General features: G+C 30.8%; 5 protein-coding genes across 12 annotated transcripts; 3 read left to right on the top strand and 2 right to left on the bottom strand.

Moving 5' to 3' along the window:
* The first annotated feature begins 1,165 nt into the window (after positions 1-1,165).
* Ccm3 (programmed cell death protein 10 Ccm3) lies at positions 1,166-4,547 on the top strand. 4 transcript variants are annotated; one of them, XM_083107031.1, is made up of 6 exons: positions 1,166-1,583; positions 1,866-2,043; positions 2,194-2,326; positions 2,406-2,570; positions 2,829-2,905; positions 3,344-3,616. In XM_083107031.1, the coding sequence occupies exons 1-6, from the start codon at positions 1,512-1,514 to the stop codon at positions 3,391-3,393; spliced, it is 675 nt and encodes a 224-aa protein (XP_082963157.1). In that variant the 5' UTR covers positions 1,166-1,511; the 3' UTR covers positions 3,394-3,616. The 4 variants fall into 4 exon arrangements, with proteins under 4 accessions (XP_082963157.1, XP_082963158.1, XP_082963160.1 ...); XM_083107032.1 differs by lacking the exon at positions 3,344-3,616 and adding an exon at positions 4,426-4,547 and having other exon boundaries at positions 1,168-1,583; XM_083107034.1 differs by lacking the exon at positions 3,344-3,616 and adding an exon at positions 3,655-4,393 and having other exon boundaries at positions 1,170-1,583.
* Arpc5 (Actin-related protein 2/3 complex, subunit 5) lies at positions 1,414-5,043 on the bottom strand. 2 transcript variants are annotated; one of them, XM_083107039.1, is made up of 4 exons: positions 4,796-5,043; positions 4,632-4,705; positions 3,852-4,124; positions 1,414-1,554 (listed from the first exon to the last, which is right to left on the bottom strand). In XM_083107039.1, the coding sequence occupies exons 1-3, from the start codon at positions 4,953-4,955 to the stop codon at positions 3,885-3,887; spliced, it is 474 nt and encodes a 157-aa protein (XP_082963165.1). In that variant the 5' UTR covers positions 4,956-5,043; the 3' UTR covers positions 1,414-1,554; positions 3,852-3,884. The 2 variants fall into 2 exon arrangements, with proteins under 2 accessions (XP_082963165.1, XP_082963164.1); XM_083107038.1 differs by lacking the exon at positions 1,414-1,554 and having other exon boundaries at positions 3,706-4,124; positions 4,796-5,042.
* A 1,622-nt stretch (positions 5,044-6,665) lies between these two features.
* LOC145976091 (uncharacterized) lies at positions 6,666-8,775 on the top strand. Of its 2 annotated transcripts, XR_014440185.1 has the most exons (4): positions 6,669-6,829; positions 7,115-7,345; positions 8,075-8,208; positions 8,334-8,775. XR_014440185.1 is itself a non-coding variant. In XM_083107041.1 (3 exons), exons 1-3 carry the CDS (start codon positions 6,811-6,813, stop codon positions 8,131-8,133), a joined length of 309 nt encoding a protein of 102 aa, XP_082963167.1. In that variant the 5' UTR covers positions 6,666-6,810; the 3' UTR covers positions 8,134-8,424. The 2 variants fall into 2 exon arrangements, 1 of the variants encoding a protein (XP_082963167.1); XM_083107041.1 differs by having other exon boundaries at positions 6,666-6,829; positions 8,075-8,424.
* Positions 8,776-9,159: 384 nt separating this feature from the next.
* Positions 9,160-11,989, top strand: LOC145976090 (uncharacterized). The gene is made up of 5 exons (XM_083107040.1): positions 9,160-9,317; positions 9,408-9,445; positions 10,645-10,803; positions 11,232-11,322; positions 11,767-11,989. The coding sequence occupies exons 1-5, from the start codon at positions 9,290-9,292 to the stop codon at positions 11,814-11,816; spliced, it is 366 nt and encodes a 121-aa protein (XP_082963166.1). The 5' UTR covers positions 9,160-9,289; the 3' UTR covers positions 11,817-11,989.
* LOC145976080 (uncharacterized) lies at positions 11,620-18,023 on the bottom strand. Of its 3 annotated transcripts, XM_083107014.1 has the most exons (15): positions 17,549-18,023; positions 16,270-16,470; positions 15,694-15,832; positions 15,276-15,406; positions 15,016-15,153; positions 14,715-14,879; positions 14,548-14,636; positions 14,302-14,479; positions 14,003-14,225; positions 13,749-13,910; positions 13,441-13,595; positions 13,059-13,294; positions 12,801-12,872; positions 12,659-12,699; positions 12,394-12,535 (listed from the first exon to the last, which is right to left on the bottom strand). In XM_083107014.1, exons 2-14 carry the CDS (start codon positions 16,325-16,327, stop codon positions 12,682-12,684), a joined length of 1,764 nt encoding a protein of 587 aa, XP_082963140.1. In that variant the 5' UTR covers positions 16,328-16,470; positions 17,549-18,023; the 3' UTR covers positions 12,394-12,535; positions 12,659-12,681. The 3 variants fall into 3 exon arrangements, with proteins under 3 accessions (XP_082963139.1, XP_082963140.1, XP_082963141.1); XM_083107013.1 differs by having other exon boundaries at positions 11,620-12,535; positions 12,659-12,872; positions 17,549-18,021; XM_083107015.1 differs by lacking the exon at positions 12,659-12,699 and having other exon boundaries at positions 12,399-12,535; positions 17,549-18,021.
* Between the last annotated feature and the right edge of the window lie 2,244 nt (positions 18,024-20,267).

The raw sequence follows: 20,267 nt of genomic DNA, 5'->3' as shown, positions 1-20,267 counted from the left end.
CGCGCGATGGACAATTTTCCGGATTAAACGATATTATCGCGATTTTCACGGAAATCTTTTATCACCTCGATTTCGTGGAGTTTCAATTCGCGACTTGTACGCACTTTCGACACTCTCGCACCACTAAATTCGAAGAAATTCGGTAAAATATACGCGATCGTGTCGATTGCGTCGTTCACGACCGCGAGACTCAAATCGTAGTAATGGCGACCACTTGCGCGCGCATCGAAACAGGCGACAAAAATGGCGCGAACGTCAGAATTTCAAATCCGAAATATTCGCTGGTCGTAAACACCCTGGAATAACCTACATGGACAAAAATATAATTTTATGCTTACCTTCAAATAAATATCTGGCAATATTTATGCAAATTTAATTTATAAGATATTTTTATTCAATAGAATGATGGTAAAGTCCGCATCAGACGACGCATTGAATATTGAAATTTGACGAATTAAAATAAATGAAATTTCTTTGATCAAATTTCAGGCTTAGTGGTTATGAGAGGTGAACGCGTTCATGTTTATGAGCGTAAAATAAAATCCCGAATAAAGATGCAAATGGTTCGACGACTACTCATCTTGATCACGTATCTAAAACGTATATTTTTCACTCACGATTCACTTTAATTAATCTATTTAATGGGAAACGTACCTCTCCATTCTGCAGATGAATACATTTCATTCGTCGCAACTAATGTACATCATGAAGTTATCGATTATTGGAACTTGTTAATGCTTGCAACTCTCGAAATTATACGGCGCTCGCAATTTTCACTAGTGATTATCACCCGCTACTTTCAAACGTTAATAAGGCACGAGAGAAAATATAATGAAATGTCGGAAGGAACATGCTCCAATTGTTTCTTTTTCCATCAGCAATGATTTGCAACATAAATTTCATTGCCAATTGTTCGAGAGAAATCGTGCGAAAAATGCAGATATATAGAGCGACGAATGAGAGCGCATTGAGATAATAACTATTAAGATAATAACACGCTATGCGCTTGCATAAAAAGCTCGTTTAATTTGTAATATGATTATTACGATAATCGAGAGAAAATATATCGCCGCTCGACACGAAACAGATACAAGTAGAATGCACGTCACCTGCAGGTTTCACCGACGCGGAAATAACATTAGACACTTCGTTCTCGTTTCGAGCTGCGTTTCTTGCATTTTCCTATCTAAAATAAAATGCGTAGAACTCGCGTTTCTGAAGAAAAAAAATAAAACGGAGATCAAGAGTGTAGAAAGTGCTAAAACGAACAGATCTCTACTTTATATTTTCAACTCGTAACCGACTAATGTTGGCAGTGCCGAATAACCTCATTTCCGCGTATCTAGCTCTTATTGTGACAGCTGTCATAGAAAGAGTTATGCTGGTGTGAGCCAGTGGTGTGTAAACAATCCTCTCGTCATTCGTTCGTCCCGAAACAGCATCGACTTTGCCTCTCGCGTCTCGACTCTTTGTATTTTTGACGTCTCGAACGACAACACACACTGTGAAGGATGACAATGGGCGATGAGATCCCAGTTACATCACTGGTTCTTCCTGTAATATTAAGACCGATATTAACCAAGGTATTATGGTTTACTTATAAATATGTCATCGTCTAATATGATTATCTCTTCCTCAAATAATTTCATTTTGACACATCATACGTATATCGTTGATGGATAGCTATTTTTCAAACAGTATGAGGAAACGAAAATGGATATAAAACAAGTCGAAAGCATTCTTTTAATTTATTTGACAAATTATTTGTTCTTTATATTGTGTACTTTGCATTTTTAGTAAAAAATTTTTTATAATTTTTAAGGATGTTTAACGGTTATTGATTATAATGTATAAAATTTCTATAGCTGGAAAGGCAAAATGTCATGGCAGCGCAAACTCTACGTGCAGCTCTCTCAAAAGCAGAGAGCTCACATCCTGGGATTACACATGATTTAATTATGGGTATAATACGCAGAGCAGACCTGAATCTTGATATGAATGAGAGTGTCCTTCGATTGCAAGGCGCTGCATCTGACTATGATGGTAAGATAAATCTTATTTCTTTGTTTTTATCCTAATTCTTACATAGAAAATGCAATTATATCTCATATTTATTATTGAGATAGTTGTGATATCCATGATTTCTTCATTTTAAGATTTTTTTTAGATAAATTATATTTTGTCTGTTTACAGTTGTGGAGTACCGTTCAGCACGTTCGGAAGATGCATTTCAAGAACTGAATCGTAAATCTACTTCCTTGAAAAGAATACTTAGTAGAATTCCTGATGAGATCACAGACAGAAAGACTTTTCTCGAGACAATCAAGTTTGTATAACATTTGTATATGTAAAAATGTGAATTTATATATTAAGATATAATCTATATCAAGTATATTTTCTTTCAGAGAAATAGCAAGTGCGATAAAGAAACTTTTAGATGCTGTGAATGAAGTTACTGGATTTATACCTGGCTCAGCTGGTAAACAAGCATTAGATCAACGCAAAAGAGAATTTGTGAAATACAGTAAAAGATTCAGCAATACGTTGAAGGAGTATTTCAAAGAGGGACAGTAAGTATATATATTTTTAAAGACAGTTTAAAAAATTATATATTGCATAGTGTTTGGTATTTAAACCATAATATGTAATAATAATAAATTTTAATAATTTATTCTTAAATTAATGTAAAATTAAAAAATAGAATTTGAATAAATAAATTAAGTGTAATTGAAATAAAATTAATAACATATCTAAAAAAATTAAAGATTTATAATCTCACATTCATCCATATTTGTCACAATATAATGCAATATATATATTTCTTACAGAGCAAATGCAGTTTTTGTGAGTGCACTGTATCTGATACACCAAACAAATATGATTATGCTTACAGTAAAGGATAAATGTGAGTAAATCTCAATTCTACAATGAATTTCCAAAATCGAATGTGATAATATCACAAAAGTCAGATAATCTATAGATATTACAACTTGCTAATCTTGCATATTCAATTATACGAACAATAGAACCTAAAAATATCTAATATAGAAAATTTAACATCATTACATTTCCATGTTATCTGATTGCATTATAGTTTTTGTTACATATATATACATACATATAAAATGAAAATGTTGGTCTATTATTCCAAATTATTTATACTTTTATTTTGTGCCAACTTAAAGAGCCAGGTATAAATATCATATTAGTCGTCAATTCTCATTGTAATGGTCAATAATAGTATATACAATGAAATGTTCAGATATGAGAATGACTTTATTGTTGTTATATGAAAATAATATCATATGTATACATATATATATATATATATACTCCTTTTTAGCTTCTTTCGAAGAAGCTGGATGGACTCTAAAGAGTATAAAATATAAGTGAAACACGTCAAATTTTGGAAATATTATAATGATGAGATTGCATTATAATAGTACACATTTGAGTATTAAATATCACAAAATATATAAGCAAATATGTTTCTTCTCATTTATATATAAATAATTATATAATTATATATACATATAATATATTATAACATATTATATATAAATAATTATATAATTATATAATATATTATTATACATAATTATATTATTACTATATATAAATAAATGTGAAATCACTTTTATTTATACTTCTTAGAGTAAAATGAGAGCAACAATGGAGAATGTAGAGGGATTATTTCTTCAAACGTACAAGAAATAAAAATTACTTTATTGATAACAAATGTACACAAATTTGTTATATTTTCCATATGGAAAATGATGTGAATGGCTTTCCTATCTACATCCTCATATTAACAATGACGATGAATAACAGTAAGAATTAATGGTAATTACCGTAATGAGCGTTACTGCGAAATGTACAAAACTTCAAGCCCGTTTGCTGTCGGAGAATACACGAACGATGCAACCAACGCCGCTTATATTAAATACTTTTTCATGCCAAATTAACAAGTGACTACTGCTACCTTCCGTTGGAATTTCAAAACCTCGATAAATGTACTTCATTAGAACATCCACTAAATCACGATCTAATTGTGCTAAGCAATCGTCCATTTGATTCGACTTTATACTTAGAAGCACCTTTAGTGTCAGGTTCCGTGCACTGTCCTGCAAACAGATATATTTCACATATATATATATGGAAATTTATATTTTACTGAATATACATATATGTAATATTGTACAAAATATAAAAGGCGTCTTTCAGCAAGTGACGCAGAAGACATAGTTTAACACATGAATCATTTTATCCTTGTTTACATTTGGCAAGGATAAATATGATTCACTGTGTCCTCTGTGTAATTCGCTGAAAAATGCCAAAGTTAATTATGTATTAGGAATACACTGATATAGACAATTAAATCATATACAAAGTATCTCTATGATTTTCATAAATTATTAATTCCAGGTGTGCGCAAAAGCAGATAATTTCGAAGCAATATCTTAAAGAATAATGTAATAAATTGTCAAAGAGTAAAACAAATTCTCGAACTTGAGGTCGATATATAAAATAATAATATATAAAATAATAAAAAGTATATTATAAAATTATAGAAAGTATATTATTCTGCGAAAACGAATAGTTATAACACGCAGGATATATTTTGAGGTTACCTTGATTTGTTGGTTTTTACATTCCAGTGGTGCGGACTTTAATACCGATATTAGCGCCTCCGTATTCTTACCCTTAATAAAGTGCTAAGGAAAAAATTAGTGAACGATGAGACTGCTGGAAAAGTAAGGCCTTTATCGAACGCGAGAGCTTTGTAAAGGATATTGGCTAAGAAGTGTCAAAATCTCGTTCTCGTCGGGACCGGTGGGCGCGCCTACGCCACCATCGGCGTCCTCCTCTTTGAAATTGTTGTCGCTATACTGGTCCACGTCGATCTTACGGAACGCGGACGCCGAAGTATCCTTCCTGCCATCGTTCCTCGACATCTCGGTTGTGCGCTCGAACGTCTCCTACGTTCACGCCCGGCTTATCGAACAGCGCCTTGCCTCGATTCGCGGCGGCAAGGCTTGCCTAGGGATGCGTTCGGAGATTTTACTCACAGAGGAGAGTGTATTTGATTGACCAATCGGGAGCAAAGATTTCTTTGTCCTGATTGGTCAGTTAAACGTCACTTTTCCCTAGCGGTAGGATTTTCGAACGTTCCCTAGATATATTTGCGAATGAATCACGCGCATCGTGACCGTCATCTTGGCACTGACTGTCCATGTGTTATATATATACGTATATTTTCATTCATTTATCGGAGCATGTATACGTATATACGTATTATACATAGAATTTAAGATTACACGCTTCACGCGAATGGAATCAGCTGCATTTCGTATTAAAATGGTACGTCGTAAATGAATAAAAATACGTGTATGAATGATTTTTCAGTATTCCCATACTTTCAGTATGGACGATTTATATCGAGGTACGCGTATAAGAAAACATACACCGACACATGACGATATGCTGTCATCCGAGAAAGATTGATATTGCTATAAATAAAGATTATGCATAGACACGTGAAGTCTTATTTCTATCAGTGCCTTAGCTACCACAGCGATTCTATATTCAATCGATAATCCAGTAGAATTATGAGAGAATAAAAATCATACAGATTAAAGTGTTTCTACAATTATTATATATCACATACACACACATCACGAAATATTTTAAAAGATAATTTACCAAACAAAATTTATTGTGCTTCAATAAGACAGATTTGTATTGCTGGTAATTTAGAGATTTGTGTAAGATTTTAAATTATTAATAATTTTTCAAAAAAAGTAAAATATCAAGAAAAAGAAAGCATTTTTATGACATAAAAAATGTATTAAAGTTACAATATTCACTATATTTCGCGCAATTACTTTAATAATAATATCTATTTTATTGGAATTAATTTTATTTAGATTTCATGAAAAATTATTTATGTAAATGCAAATTGCACAAATATCAACCGCATGGATTTCCACAGTTCTAATGTCATAACCCAGAAGACTGACGTAAAAATTGCAGACTGTTAAAGAGCACGCTTATATAGATCTAGGAAGTGTTTGAGCAGGAAATAGATATCTGTGTATGCGTGTGCTTCGTAGGCGGCCATGTATGCGAGGAAGAGATAAATGATTTGCTTATTATGCGTGTATAAAATTTCAAGGTTAATTCTCTTCTATTTTTGAATTTCGTATAAATATTCATAACAAAACATATATTTGTCATGACTGGAATATAATGCTAAATTTTGTCTTTCATTATTCTTGCAAAAAATTTATTAAACTATAAGTATATAAGTGAAATCAGTCATTTATTATTCGAAACTCAAAATCAAAGACTAGATTATGTAAAATTATTATTTCATAGTTTAACGAATTGTGCTAAAAATTTAATAGAATCGTATAATGATTTTTATGCGCATAATTAAATTATACAAAATTGATACACCTAATTTGGAAGGTCAATAATTAATCCCGAGTCTTTTTTCGATGAAGAAATAATTCACGCGAGCCCCTTAAATGACTCTATCCGTGATATCAATGTTAATGAGACGAGTGCGTAATGTGGTTATCCCCGACCGCTTTCGACATATCGTTGATTTTTTTCCTGTATAAGGAAATTATGTGGAAGATAAGAATATAAAAAAATATATAAGTTGAAAAACAGTTCGTCAAAGATCGTCATTCGAATTGGATCGATTGATTGTGTATCATTTCAAGACCGTTTTTTTTCTCTTTTCTTGTTTCTTTCTTTTTCATTTTGGATCTATAAAAGGGCTAATAAGGACTGGAAATAATCATGAAATATATTATTGCATGTGAGTAGAGTATAACAATAAATATTAATTGATTTTTTCGAATATACAGAATAAAAGAAGTATATCTTTTTTCATAAAATTTCGAGATAATATTTTAATTTTAGACCTGCTTTTTCTTAATATAATTTTTGCAAAACTTTAAACATTAAAAAAAAGATTCTCTCTCTCCTTCTCTCTCTAAATAACTTCTCTTCTTTCTCTATTTATTTGGTATTTTTTTATATTCAGTAAATTTACAATACTAAAACGTACATCTATATTGTGTAATTTTCTTTTATTCAATAGCTGTACAAATATTGGCCATGATTTTGTTGGTCGCCTTGGCATTCCCGCAAAGAGATTTCCAGTGGCCGAGTGAGATTTTTGATGATAATAATGTGCCGAGTAGCACCACACAAGGAACGACGACAAATTGTCCTTGTGTTGCAACTGCAGAATACAATCCAGTATGTGGCAGCGATAACGTTACATATTGGAATATGGGAAGATTTAATTGTGCAAAAAATTGTAATCCACGTAAGTAATATTAATTTTACATTATATTGTTTTTTATTGTTCTTTGTTTATTATCAAAAATAATATTATTAAGATATAATTTTTAAATATTATTGCTTCATATAAACTTTTATATGTGCATTAATTTTTAATATTAACTTATATTTAATTAAACTTATATTTTATATCAATTATTAATTTAAAATTCTCAGTTCCTAAGTCTCAGTTAAAATCTTTCACTTGTTTCAATTTTCAATTTTTTCAACAGTTAATCTTCAGTTCTCTTTAAATCTTATATTTCTGCCTTTTTATCTTCCAATTTTTTTCTAATTCTCCTCAACTTTTAATTTTCAATAGTTTTAATTTTAATTTTTAACTTAATTCTCTTCGTTATCTAAATATATCTTAATTATTTTAATTATTTTAATTATCTTAATTATCTAATTTTTCAACTATTTTAATTTTTTTAAATATCATGATTTATATATATGTATGTATTTTATTACATTTTATTATATGTAATTTATATGTTTGAATGTATATAATTACATTTTTATCTAAAGCATACTTATTGGGCAAAAAATAAATTATTAAAAAAAATATAATTTTTTAAATTCACATAAATAATTTTTGAACAAATTTTCTCTCTTTTTTATTAATTTTGTTTACTTATTTATTTATTTAATAATTTCTGTTTATTTATTTATAGTTGTAAGAATCTTGTCTAATAATTTCAAACATTTTTTTAAGGACTTGAAATAAAGGTGATTAGAGCTTGCGAACCATACATCCAATTGAGCAGTAATTAAATATCACATGGTTCATAATCGCTTCCATATGATTGAGAAAATGGCATAACAATATATGAGAATCCAGATGAACAAGTAAAGATATCTTAATATTTTGATACTTTTATAATTTTAACTTTTTGTACTGTTATTATTTTTTGTTTCTTCAACAATAATTCTGACATTCTTTGTATATTGTATGTGTATATTATATATTGCAGATTTTTACATTACTATAGCATATTCTTTCGATATGCAAGTTATCATAATCGCAAATTATTATCACATTAATTACATCTTCTTATAAACTTACATATGTTATCAATAGTCAATGGATTACTACATCGTATGTGTATAAGTGTATGAGTTTTCCACGAAGTGTTATTAATGCATATAAAAACTGACGTGTACATTTTGGTATTCTAGCTAAATTAAAATATTTTGTAATACATTTCATTATTTATCATATGATTAATTCGACAACTATGAATATTGACATTAACATTTTATCACCAAATGATTCTCAGCTCAAAAACAAAAACGATTTCCATTATCGACGAGCGATACGATCAAAGAAATAATAATTCTGTTAATAGGATATTATTAGCATTCTTGTATGATTTGTAGAAATAAGTCTGACGAATAAATGCTCACTCGCTGGAACATGAAGAGATTATAATAAAACCTCTGAAAATATTATTCTTAAGGAAATGAGTTTACTTCTTTCAAAAAAAAGAACAAAAGTAGCAGAAGTATTACGATATTAAATAATTTGCAAATATTTTAACTTGATTTATACAAATTTGAAAATTGCCAGCTAATAATTAACTTGATTTATTAGCCAGTTTATTCAAATATTAAAGTAGTATTTTTTTACTGGTACTAACACTAACGTGTTAATTGCTGATAAAAAAAAAAACAAATTGCTGTTTTAAAATAACTGCAAAATTATGATGTGAATTAGTAAATAATAAGTCTCATTATTACGCAGAAAATGTGTATAACTGTAGCTTGACTTAACACTGGCTGGTAGCCAATGCTATAAAAGTGAATGCAGCTGATACTTTGAAACAGTAGATCGTCAACCTTCGGTAGATCATCTCGAATATATATGTACATCATTCAATAGCCGATCGGCGCGGTCTTCTAAGAACGAAACGTCACTAACGTCATCAATATGTTATTTCACTTTTTGCTAACAATAAGTGAGAAAATGATTTTGTTTGCTTCGTGTGCTACTTATTAATCAGTTTTTTCTAATATCGTCAATTATATTTAATAATTTCTATCTATAGTTGCTGCATCACCGTTTTTCATCGCTGCGTTCCCACAAGTAAGTGAATATTCTTTTGACACAAGAAAAGAAAGGAATATATCTAAACAGTAAAAAATATTTGAATAGTTAAAAAATATATGGCTTTTGCACAAGTATTACAATAAAGTTAGAATGTGTTTTTTATGTAGCCCATCTATAATTAAAAGCAATAACTATATGTTTTATAAAAAAACATTACAATGTGAAATCTAAGCAAATTCTCGGCAAATTTGCTGTCTGTCAAGCTGGACGACAATCTACGAATTTAAAAAAAAATATTAAATATAAGAGTTCTGATAGCACTTTTTATAGTTCTACAGTTTCTGATAAAAATTGAAAAGATTGAAAATTCCGCATTCCTTATATTAAAATATCGAAATTAAAAAAATGTGCTTACTATTTTTTAAATAATTTTTTATAATTATATTATTAATTGTTGGAATATCGATCTAAAATTGCAAAAATGGGCTGAAATATAGCAGAACTATCGAGAACTGTTATCAGAAATAATAATTTTCAACGCGTTTTAGTACTTTAGAGGGAGAGTGTCGTGCTGGGTAATTGTAAAAAATTGTTTAAAAAATATTAAACGGTCGGAACTCTGCGTAAAACTGTTTCTAAAGGATAAAGAACTTTTATAAAACTGTCGAGAACTATCGTTAAAACTGCGGAAAATCATCCGCACGACACATTTTCACTAAGTGCCGTGCTGATCGAGAACATTTGAAATTCATAAAAAAATTATTAATTTTTGAAATATCGATCTGAAATTGCATATATGTATAAGCTGAACTATAGCAGAACAGGAACTCTTGTTAAAAATAATGATATTCAACACGTTTCGGTACTTTAGAGGAAAGGTTATCGTGCTAGATTCACGAAGTTGGCACGACATTTTTTCGATTTTGATTTTTTAATACAAGGAATGCGGAACTCTTGTTAATTTTTATCAGGAACTGTAGAATTATGAAAAATGCTATCAGAACCCTTAATATTTTTTTGAAATTCGTAAATTGTCGTGCCAGCTTCATAGACACGCAAACTTGTGGATGGATAATGTCGTTAATGTAAAATGTTCTGTCTTTTTTGTATTTTCCTTTAAAGAAAGAATATATACGTATTTTCTCAAAAATAGAAAAAAAAACAATTAGGAATTTATTTTAGTATCTAAATATCTCGAAAAATTTAGATTACAAGTAATAATAAGATATTTCAAGGCAGATTTTGTCTTTGACGGACCAGTCGCCACACCGTCTAATGGACAAAGAACTACATCAACATTCACAACGACTGTGGCATCTAGGAATGAAAATAGTACTACGACTACGACTCCTCAATCCGTGAATCAATACAATGCGTGCATCATTTCTTGTCCGGTAATTATTTTTTAATTAAGAATATTATTTTATTTTATGCAAATGTTTATATAAATATTTTATTTGATTCGAGAAAATGTTTTAAATAAATAATTATTTTACATATGTAAAATGAGTTATAAATTGGTCCTAATAAATTATATAATAAAAACACAAGAGAAAAAGTACATTTTAAAAAAGGTTGTATATACTATGTATACGTATGTATACTTTCTCTCGATTTTACAAAATATTGATTGTAAAAAAGACAATTGTAATTGAAAAAAAAATATATTGATTATAAAAAAGACAATTGTGACAACTGAGAAAAAATATATGTATGTAAAAACATATATGTATATAAATATATATTTGTATCCTTTTGGAGGATAATTTTGATAATATTCTTGTAATTATATACATTTTAATTATAGACATTTTAATTATAGGTGACAACTGAATACAATCCTGTTTGCGGTACGGACAATGTTGATTATACCAATCCAGGAGGACTAGGGTGTGCGGGAAGATGTGGAAAAGGTACGATATACTTAATAAAAAGGAGAAAGTTCATTATATTCAATAATTTGGTTTGTCTTGCTATTAAAAAAGTATATAATGATTAAGTTATATAAGCTTTCTATTAGAAACGAGAGTAAAATTAAAAAAAATTTTTCGGTTTCATATTAAAAGTTGAATTAGTTATTAATATTTTTTAATCAAATATCTTGATTACCTTTGATTAATATTAATTATTGTTATTACTTTTTATATCTTCGATATTTAATCTAAATACTCTAATTGTTCTAGCATAAACAAATTTTATACAGCAGTGAATATTTAGTAAATATATTTATTTCTTATTTTTTATTTGACAATTTTTATCCTATCAAGTTTAAAATAAAAAGAAATACAGTTACTATACATAAGGCAGTGCGATTATTAGGTGGATACATTAAAACATTAAATGTTATATATTTACAGAAGTGACATTGCAATATTACGGGCGCTGTTCAACAAGAACGAGTGGATAATTTACAACAGTCATTAAACGATGCAAAAAATTGAAAAAATATTCTAATGAGAATAAAAGATCAATATGTAGAAAATGGAAGAAAAATATACATATTTACATACCATAGCATATACATACATTACAAATATATTCATTCATGTTTAGCAAAAATAATAGCTAGTAATAGACACACTTTATTTTCATTTTGATTTTTTTACCCTCTAAATGACTAAGATTAACGATGCTAAGATTATTATGTGAATTTTAATCTTTTAAATTATTATCGCATTATATCAAAAGATTGATATTTTCATTAACTTTTAGCGCTTCCGGTATCTTTTCGGTGACTTCGCATTTTCAACTGAACATATCGTTTTTTTAAAACTTAGAAATTAAAACTGAAAATTTTGTTTCTAATTTTACTTAAAAAATTTTGCCACTAACTTAATATCTGAATTCTCTTTGCTTGAAAAATTGAAAAAACTAATCATCCAATCGAGGAATCGTTTCGATCGGCCCATCTAACTCTTCGTGCGATTTCAAAGTTTCCTCCGTGAATCCCGTAAAGATGCCTCGCCAGTATATCAGCTCTGTCTTCTTCGGCCTCAACAGCCATCTTTCTATAACGACGAACTGCTAAAAGGCAACCGGCGGTGAGTATAATCTGAATTATTAACCAAAAGATCAGAAGACCCAGAGCCAGACTCGCGTCCACGCAGATAAGGCCATCTATAGATCCTAAAAAACAATTTATACTGTGCGATAATTTTATAATCAGAAGAATCAGAAATATATGCGAATGGATTTATAGACGTTCCCGATGCTTGGAAGAGGCAACGATACCGATATTCTTAAACTCACTTCCGCCGGTAATCAGAACTGTATCAGGAACCGGATTTTCCCTGGACAGTAAATGGTCCGCTGTTATCACCGGACTTTGAACGACGATAGATAGTTGCAACGGTAATTCCGCGGGGGTGAGGTTTCTGAAAATTTCTGTTACCTCGGCGATGAGCGGCTGCTCGATCGATCGTCGTTTCCTGCCATATGAAATCTGGCCTCCTCTGCATGTAGCCTTCAAAAAAGTCACAAATTTATAATTTTATTAATTTAAAAATTATCATTAATATTTTTAATATTTGTAATGCTAAAATAATTATCATGCTGTGATATACATGAATATTCCATAATAATTCCAATTATATAACAATTTAATAACGTGAAAACGTGTTATACAGTTTTTAAAAAATTATCAACTTACTGGCTCACATTCTTCGAGACAAAACTTAACGATGACGTTGAATCGCACAATTTGACTATCGGGAAATTTAAAGGCAGTAAATGTTGAGATCAGAGAACGATTGTCCATTGGATCCTTTAATAGCGCGGGAAAAGTTGTCGAATCCGTCGGACATCCAGATTCATCCAGAAGAAGATACGAGGAATCTCCGGATGCGCTACTAGCTACGAGGTGTCCAGCTATGATATCGTAAGGTCCTATGAAACAAAATTATTGATGCTTCATAATTTCGTTAGAAAAAATTTCACTTTGAATCGATCAAGAAAAATTCATAAGTGGAAAAAAAGGACGTGAAATTTAACATATTCTTTGACGAATATCAAGAGACAAGCGAGTGACCCACCGTCAGCAGGTCGGATTTCGATTCTGAGTGTTAACTTTTGTCCTAATTGGGTAACGACTGCATCCATATGTTCTTCGTTAAGGATCCTCATCGTCACCACTGGTGCTTCGGACGATGCGTTTATTACGATTGATCCAACCGGCGGTACGCCTGCGCTAAAAAGAATAACCAGAGCCAAAATATCGGGGATACTTGTCATGATATCGAGATAAGATTTTTATATCAGACTCATAATTAAATTATAAAGTGATGGCATTCCTTTAAAAAATTGTAAATGACATTATACGAAAAAAAAAAGATAGACTTACTTTGGATCCAAGAAAGAAAAGCTCGAATTAACGGATACGTTTCGCGGTTCCGGGATATCGCGGCCATCTAAGGAGCATCCAATTCTCACCGACTGATCTCCCAATCGTTGGATGATTGGATTATATTGTATCACAATGGTGGCCCAAACTAATGTATGCGTTCTGCAAATAAGAGACGTCGCAAGATATCACAATTCAAATGCATGACGATTCCAAATTTACTGTCAATTATAAGGTTTTAAGAATGCAAATACCGATTTTCGTTGTTGATGGAAAACGCAGGTGTAAGACCACACTCAATGTTAGATTTGCCGATAATCTCTTTCTTCGGAAGCGGTATTCTTAATATTGTTACATTATTCCCAACACCATTAACACCGCAAGTATCTCCAAATCCGCTCACATACATCCGTCCGTCAAAAGGCTCCGCAGTGGTTAATACAACTGTCATGATTGATTCGCCGCATTGTACTTTCACTGTAAAAAATATAACAGTGTTAAAAGTTTAAGTATTAAAGAATATTGTTTATAAAATTATCTATCACAAATGTACAATCTAAACAAGCTTCTTGTTCTTTATAAATGACGTTGGGTCTGGTAACCAACGAACTGACTCCAAGACTGATTGTATCGTCAGAATGCAGCAAGCAGAATGGTTTCTCTTCTGAATAATCGACGGTGTAGGCTCTGCATATGAAACCATGCTGACTGCGATCACATTTCTCCTCGCACTAAAAGGTTCATAATTGAGTCACACATTCATTCACGCCTGAACCGATAAGAGAAATACGAGATCTACCTGTTTTAAGTCGAGTCCCGGTAATGCTATATCCGAGTATGGCAATGTTACGTTCCGAAACTCCGCATAAGAGCAATAGTTTTTCTTCGCTACATGAAAATATGTACAAATTGAATGCAATTTAATTGATTTTTGCAGTCAAAAGACTAGAGAAGTTAATGACTTACATATATTATGGCATTGATCTTGCAGATACTCATCTCGATACATCGACGATCTGTAGGCTTGCGGTCTAGTACCTCTCTCGAACTTTGACAACGAGCACGTGCCAAGGGTATCTTCAATTGACAAAGGCTCGCTCGTACGAAATTGCGCAGATTCGCATTCACTTCCTAATATTATACAAAAAAATTTTGTGTAGAATTTTATACATAAAAAAATGATCATTTTTTGGAAATTGAAATTGATTTATTTAAGATAGATTATATTCAACACACGATTTGTGTAATTATTTTATGGAGTGCATACCTGCTTTCAGACATTTCTCGTAACACTCGCTTCTCCGTAACAATGCTTGAAAATATAAGTTGGAGTATCCATCTTTTAAAATAGCTCCCAAGGTTCTCTCTACTTGCCACAGTCTTTGTCGCTTGCAATTTGGTGAAACTGAAGAGTAAAACAGATTTTAAAAAGTACATTTTTCTCTGATGAGAGAATTTTTTAAATAAATAATATAAATAATACTCTGCATTTATAGCATACCATTCGGAAAAACAAATAATCTTTACCTTTAATACAGATTTTATGGAAAAACGTGGCGTTAGTTTCGGGAATGAGTTCCTCGCCTTTTACTTGCACGCTGTAACAAATGTTACTCACAAAGTCGATCACAAATGCTGTGCAATTCAAGCTTTTACACCTGTAATAGAATAAAATATTTTTAATTAATATAAATTTATATATTTTTTATGTATTTGATGCATATGATGATTTATTTTGTGTTTGTAAAAAATAAAAATTAATTTTTATTATAAAAGATTGTGCGATATTTCGGTTTTCAATAATATAATATACAAATCTACTTGTCTAAAAATTTAAAAAGATATGCTTATATTATTATATATTAAGATTTTTTAATATCTAAGCATATTAAATTGGATTAGATAAAGTAGAGTGCCAATTAAAAATGATTAATTGATGAATTACCTCTCGAAACAAGGCACGACAATACCGTTATTACCTATGGCACTGTTTTTGTATAACACAGTTTCTACAGAGTTTGCAGGCTTAGCTCCGATGATTTTCTCCCATCCCGTATCTTGATCCTGACAATTCTGAGACCAACCTGAAGGACGTAAGTCTTATAAAGTGCGAATTGCAGTTAAATAGCCGTGTATCGCGCCGATGACTTATGTATACTTTTCGCGTGATACTACATAACGAACTATATTTGCAACTCAAAAAAAGAAATTTATTTAAATATACTTTATAAATTGTCAAATTTTAGGTATTCAAAATAAAAATTACACAAACAAGTCAGAAAAATGATTTTTGCGAATTCTCTTTGAGCCAAGTAAAATTGTCGCTGAAAAAGTACCGAGATAAAGAGTAAAGTTTTTTTACAGTTTATACATTTTCATTTTTTGACGAGATAAAATTTTATTATATTAATTAGAAATAAATTTTCTCTTTATATATTTCACAATATTGAATAATAAATAAATATTCGTTATACATTAATATTCGTTATTTTTTTAATTAATTGTGTAAATTGATTCTTACCTATGCTGCAAGCAAGACTGCAGATGAAAACCATGAAACATAGAGTCGTCGCCGTCATTCTGTATCTTTGCGTTTGTATCAAATGCGAAGAGATGAAATCAGTTGCGAGAGTTTGAAGAGTTCCTCTTCAAGGATTCCCAGATATTGTTCTATAAACTGCGGAACGACATCTTCTGCTTCTCTCTCGTGTCGCTGATTTACCTGTACATACCAATGTCGTTACGTAATGTCATTATCACTTGTAAAAGTTGAAATCAACATGCATTAGATTGAGTCGTCGAGTGAAGAAGCGGTCGAATGCGATCATCCGCGTTAGCTGCTCCTTTAAGAACTCCCTCCTATCTTCAAGGTTTCAAGATAATGCAACGTTTCTCACATATAAGCGAGTTATTCGCTGCATAATGTTATCGTGTGCCGTTTTTACCTCGTGCTTTTGGTTCCACTATCTCTTGACACTGCGTAAGCATACGGCATAATTCGCGATAGCGATTTGCAATGGATTTTATACTCAACTTTATTAAACATGCAAAGATGAGTGCAGAAAAAATGTGGTCGTGCCCTTACATTCCGCGATCAAGAGTCTCGCGATAATATAATTGCAATACGTAAAAAACAAATCTTTTCACTTACAGATTTAAAGAATCAGTTATGTCATATAGTATAATGCATATAATAATATAATTAGATACTTATAGATTATATCCTTGTAAAAAGAATACAGCACAATAAAAGAATAATGTACAATGTGACTTTTATGCCGATGATTACTCATACTTATTAAAATGGTGATGACTGATAACAGAATAACAGCTATTTCTATACTTACACGTAACCATAGTCGCATAATTTCAGAATGTAATTGAACTATAAGTCTATAAGGCTTAAATTAAAATTACTATATAAAATTATAGAGTATTACAAATCGCGGAATAAATCCCCATAATTTACACATAGTTTTTCTTATATTAATTATATAAAATCATATTCGTAACAATGCAATTCCTGTGAAGCCAAAAGTTAAAATAAAAGTTTACAAAGTTCTGTTTTATAAATTGATTTAATTAAAAAAAGTAATGTTGACGAGAACTAAACGAAATGTATAAAATGTCGATATACATTAAAAATAAGAAATTTATATTATATTAATATTCATTTTAGAAGAATTTTTTACTATTAAAATTTAAATAATTTTTTAGAAATCTTTTAGATTTAAATAATTATTTAGAAATTGCAAATATATGATTTTTTCGTCCTTTATACTTGTGGAGCATCCACTCACATGTTCTTATGCAAACCGCTGATCCGTCATTGAACTCTCTAGTAGCAATTGTCACACTTATTGTTAGCTGAAGTGTGCATCGTTGGCGGGTTAAAGATCGATATATCTCCTCGGGGACTGCATGCGCTCTTCGACGTAATCGAGCCGTGCTCGCGATTCACTCTCCGCGTACATTCGTCGTCCTTTCGTTTATACAGAGAGTGAGATGGACGGGCAAACGTTCCACTAACCAACTGCGGGACAGACACGTAACGAAATGAAAAGCTATCGCGCGCCGAGCCACAACGGCGGATACGACGAGGAAGAGCAGAGGGGCATCCTCCGGCCGTGCCATCCGCCTGCCTGATCGAACGATCGGATGCGGCTGGGTAAATACAGCTCCGCGCACATCAATCCATTCACCGGCATTGTCGTAAAAAGGAAGATAGGAAAAAAAAACGATGGCGAGGTCGGCAAACGATTATCTGGGATGTTTTGCGCCGCCCAAGCATACGTACGTTCGCTCATCGGTGACACAAATTTGGCCTTCGTCGTATCGTTATCGTGAACGATTACGAAGTACTCGATACTTATAATAAATAAGTAGAGGCCTGCTGTCGAGGAGCAAGTATTTGCTTTGGCTATTAATATACCATTGAAAGTATGACATGTTAAATTATTTGAACGTGAGTTATTTGTCTGATTAAATTCACAATGATGGAAAAATTATGCAAGTACGCTTTCCCAGTTGATTCTGGACTGAATTTTGACAAAATTAAAATTTAATAATAGGTATGAAGAAATCCTTTACATTTTCAAATAAATATATATCAAGGAGAAGTTTTTTTTACAATGGCGTTTAAAGGGATTCAGACACACCGCGTCGTTTAATACGACTGCCAAATGCCCTATTAAAGGGTTTCCCATAGCGCAACAACTACAATTGAACAAGCATTGGAAGTCTATATCGATAGTGAACATCGAAACTAGTGTCCTTCGCTTTACGTAACTCTTTGGCATCGTTTACGCTTGTTAGTCAGTAGCATATACATATATGGATACAGCAAGACGGAACGGCTAATGTGCACTTCGCAAAATGAGATATCTTTCAAATAATAACAATATGATATAAAACAAAATTATAGATGTACTTTCGAAAATTTCGATTATACTGTATGTATGTTTCATAAAACTTTTTTGAACAGATAAAAGCGTGGAATCTGCTTTACATAATAATATATGTATTGCGTAAAAGAAATCAAAGGAAATTCGAATATTTTTAAAATTAATAACATATTTATTTTTGCAGAATAAATTGCCGTCAGTCTTTATATATTTTTTGTAGAGAAGTGATTTCATACGGGCAAGTAAAAGTAGAAAACAATTATATTTTATAATAAAAGCATACAAAATGTTATATAGACGGCATGAAAGATGCCATAATGCTTCTTATCTTTAAATTTTACTACTCTCATTTTAAACTGATAGCTCCACTTTTATTTTTATCACTCACTATGTTAATACTCTTTTATTACTAAACATGAGTGAAATCTTCGATTTGTGAGTTTATAGCATATTGAGCTGCGGGTATGACGGTCTTACATAAATGACGTATTTGTCGCAATGTAGTATTTATTGCGAAATAGATGTAAATGAACAAAAATTCTACAAAATTTTAATTCATGAGAATTAATAGTATTTTTGGAGTAATGAAAGAGAGCTAAATTATACATTCACTAAATTGCTATTATAAGATTATATTACAATAATAATTTTCACTTTATTATTCATAATTAAATATTAAATATAAGAATATTAAGTAATATAATATTAAATATAAAAATTAAATAAAACAATATTAAATATAAGAATATTAAATAATATAATATTAAATATATTCTTATATTTAATATTATTTTATTTAATTCTTATATTTAATATTATATTATTTAATATTCTTATATATTTAATATTTAACTATTTTTTTAATTCTTCTATGTTTAATTATTCCTTTTCATTAAAGTCTTATTCAAGTCTTTATCATTCTAATATGTTTTTAAAACTTTTTTAAATGTCTAGCAATTTTAAACTGAGTGTCACACGCTTGCTTTTGTAATATTATAGCTTGTAATACGATTGTAAAGTTTGAATGGCATGTGTTACAATGAGCGCAATCGATCCGATCAATTTTGCGTAAATCGATTCCACCGTTTCCGATGAATAATGACGGTGTCATTGGCCCGTATAAATGAAAGCCATTTCCTTATTATGGGTAGGCTGCATGGAAACGCATTTAATGGAATTTTAAATAACGGCAAACTTACATTTAAATTAAGAAAATGCGTGTTATCATTTAAATCAAAATTCTTTACAATTAATTATCAAAAATCGCTACATTATATTGTAGCCGACATAGGCAATATCTCTCATCGTTAATTAAAAAAAGAAATCATCGAACACACACGAATACAAACATGTATATAGATATCAAACTAACTTTTGTCAATAATAATTATAAGAAATGTTGATATTAAATCATCTAGTAACGCTTTTTTGTTTACAGCTAAAAATTGACGCGCGGGATTTACAGGAGGACTATCTTTCCGACGATCGTTCAAATGCAACGTGAATTACAGATTTATGTCGCGAGCTGTTTTACCGAGCAGAACTGTTTTACCGGCCGGATAATTCGCGCTTGCTCCGCCAGAGGCGCTCGGCCAATTGGGGCGCGAGCGAGCAC

Source organism: Camponotus vicinus, unplaced genomic scaffold (assembly GCF_025532165.1).
Source record: "Camponotus vicinus isolate PSW18456_S1 unplaced genomic scaffold, iyCamVici1.0 SCAF_8, whole genome shotgun sequence".
Taxonomy (NCBI): Eukaryota; Metazoa; Arthropoda; class Insecta; order Hymenoptera; family Formicidae; genus Camponotus; species Camponotus vicinus.
The sequence above is the reverse complement of the archived record's forward strand: the minus strand, read 5'-3'. Positions and strand labels throughout refer to the sequence as shown.

What these genes read in the sequence shown, in the direction of transcription:
- LOC145976080 (XM_083107013.1), bottom strand. Translation starts at nt 16,327, where the DNA reads ATGACGGCGACGACTCTATGTTTCATGGTTTTCATCTGCAGTCTTGCT. An exon ending in CAGTCTTGCTTGCAGCATAG is followed by an intron (nt 15,833 to 16,269) that starts GTAAGAATCAAT and finishes TACGTCCTTCAG; the next exon opens with GTTGGTCTCAGAATTGTCAG. An exon ending in CGAAATCCGACCTGCTGACG is followed by an intron (nt 13,295 to 13,440) that starts GTGGGTCACTCG and finishes TTTGTTTCATAG; the next exon opens with GACCTTACGATATCATAGCT.
- LOC145976091 (XM_083107041.1), top strand. An exon ending in TGCAAAAAATTGTAATCCAC is followed by an intron (nt 7,346 to 8,074) that starts GTAAGTAATATT and finishes CATTTTTTTAAG; the next exon opens with GACTTGAAATAAAGGTGATT.
- Arpc5 (XM_083107039.1), bottom strand. Translation starts at nt 4,955, where the DNA reads ATGTCGAGGAACGATGGCAGGAAGGATACTTCGGCGTCCGCGTTCCGT. An exon ending in GATTTTGACACTTCTTAGCC is followed by an intron (nt 4,706 to 4,795) that starts AATATCCTTTAC and finishes AGCACTTTATTA; the next exon opens with AGGGTAAGAATACGGAGGCG. An exon ending in GTAAAAACCAACAAATCAAG is followed by an intron (nt 4,125 to 4,631) that starts GTAACCTCAAAA and finishes ATCTGTTTGCAG; the next exon opens with GACAGTGCACGGAACCTGAC.
- LOC145976090 (XM_083107040.1), top strand. Translation starts at nt 9,290, where the DNA reads ATGTTATTTCACTTTTTGCTAACAATAA. An exon ending in TCACTTTTTGCTAACAATAA is followed by an intron (nt 9,318 to 9,407) that starts GTGAGAAAATGA and finishes TTCTATCTATAG; the next exon opens with TTGCTGCATCACCGTTTTTC. An exon ending in TGCGGGAAGATGTGGAAAAG is followed by an intron (nt 11,323 to 11,766) that starts GTACGATATACT and finishes ATATATTTACAG; the next exon opens with AAGTGACATTGCAATATTAC.
- Ccm3 (XM_083107031.1), top strand. Translation starts at nt 1,512, where the DNA reads ATGACAATGGGCGATGAGATCCCAGTTACATCACTGGTTCTTCCTGTA. An exon ending in ACTTTTCTCGAGACAATCAA is followed by an intron (nt 2,327 to 2,405) that starts GTTTGTATAACA and finishes ATTTTCTTTCAG; the next exon opens with AGAAATAGCAAGTGCGATAA. An exon ending in GAGTATTTCAAAGAGGGACA is followed by an intron (nt 2,571 to 2,828) that starts GTAAGTATATAT and finishes TATTTCTTACAG; the next exon opens with AGCAAATGCAGTTTTTGTGA.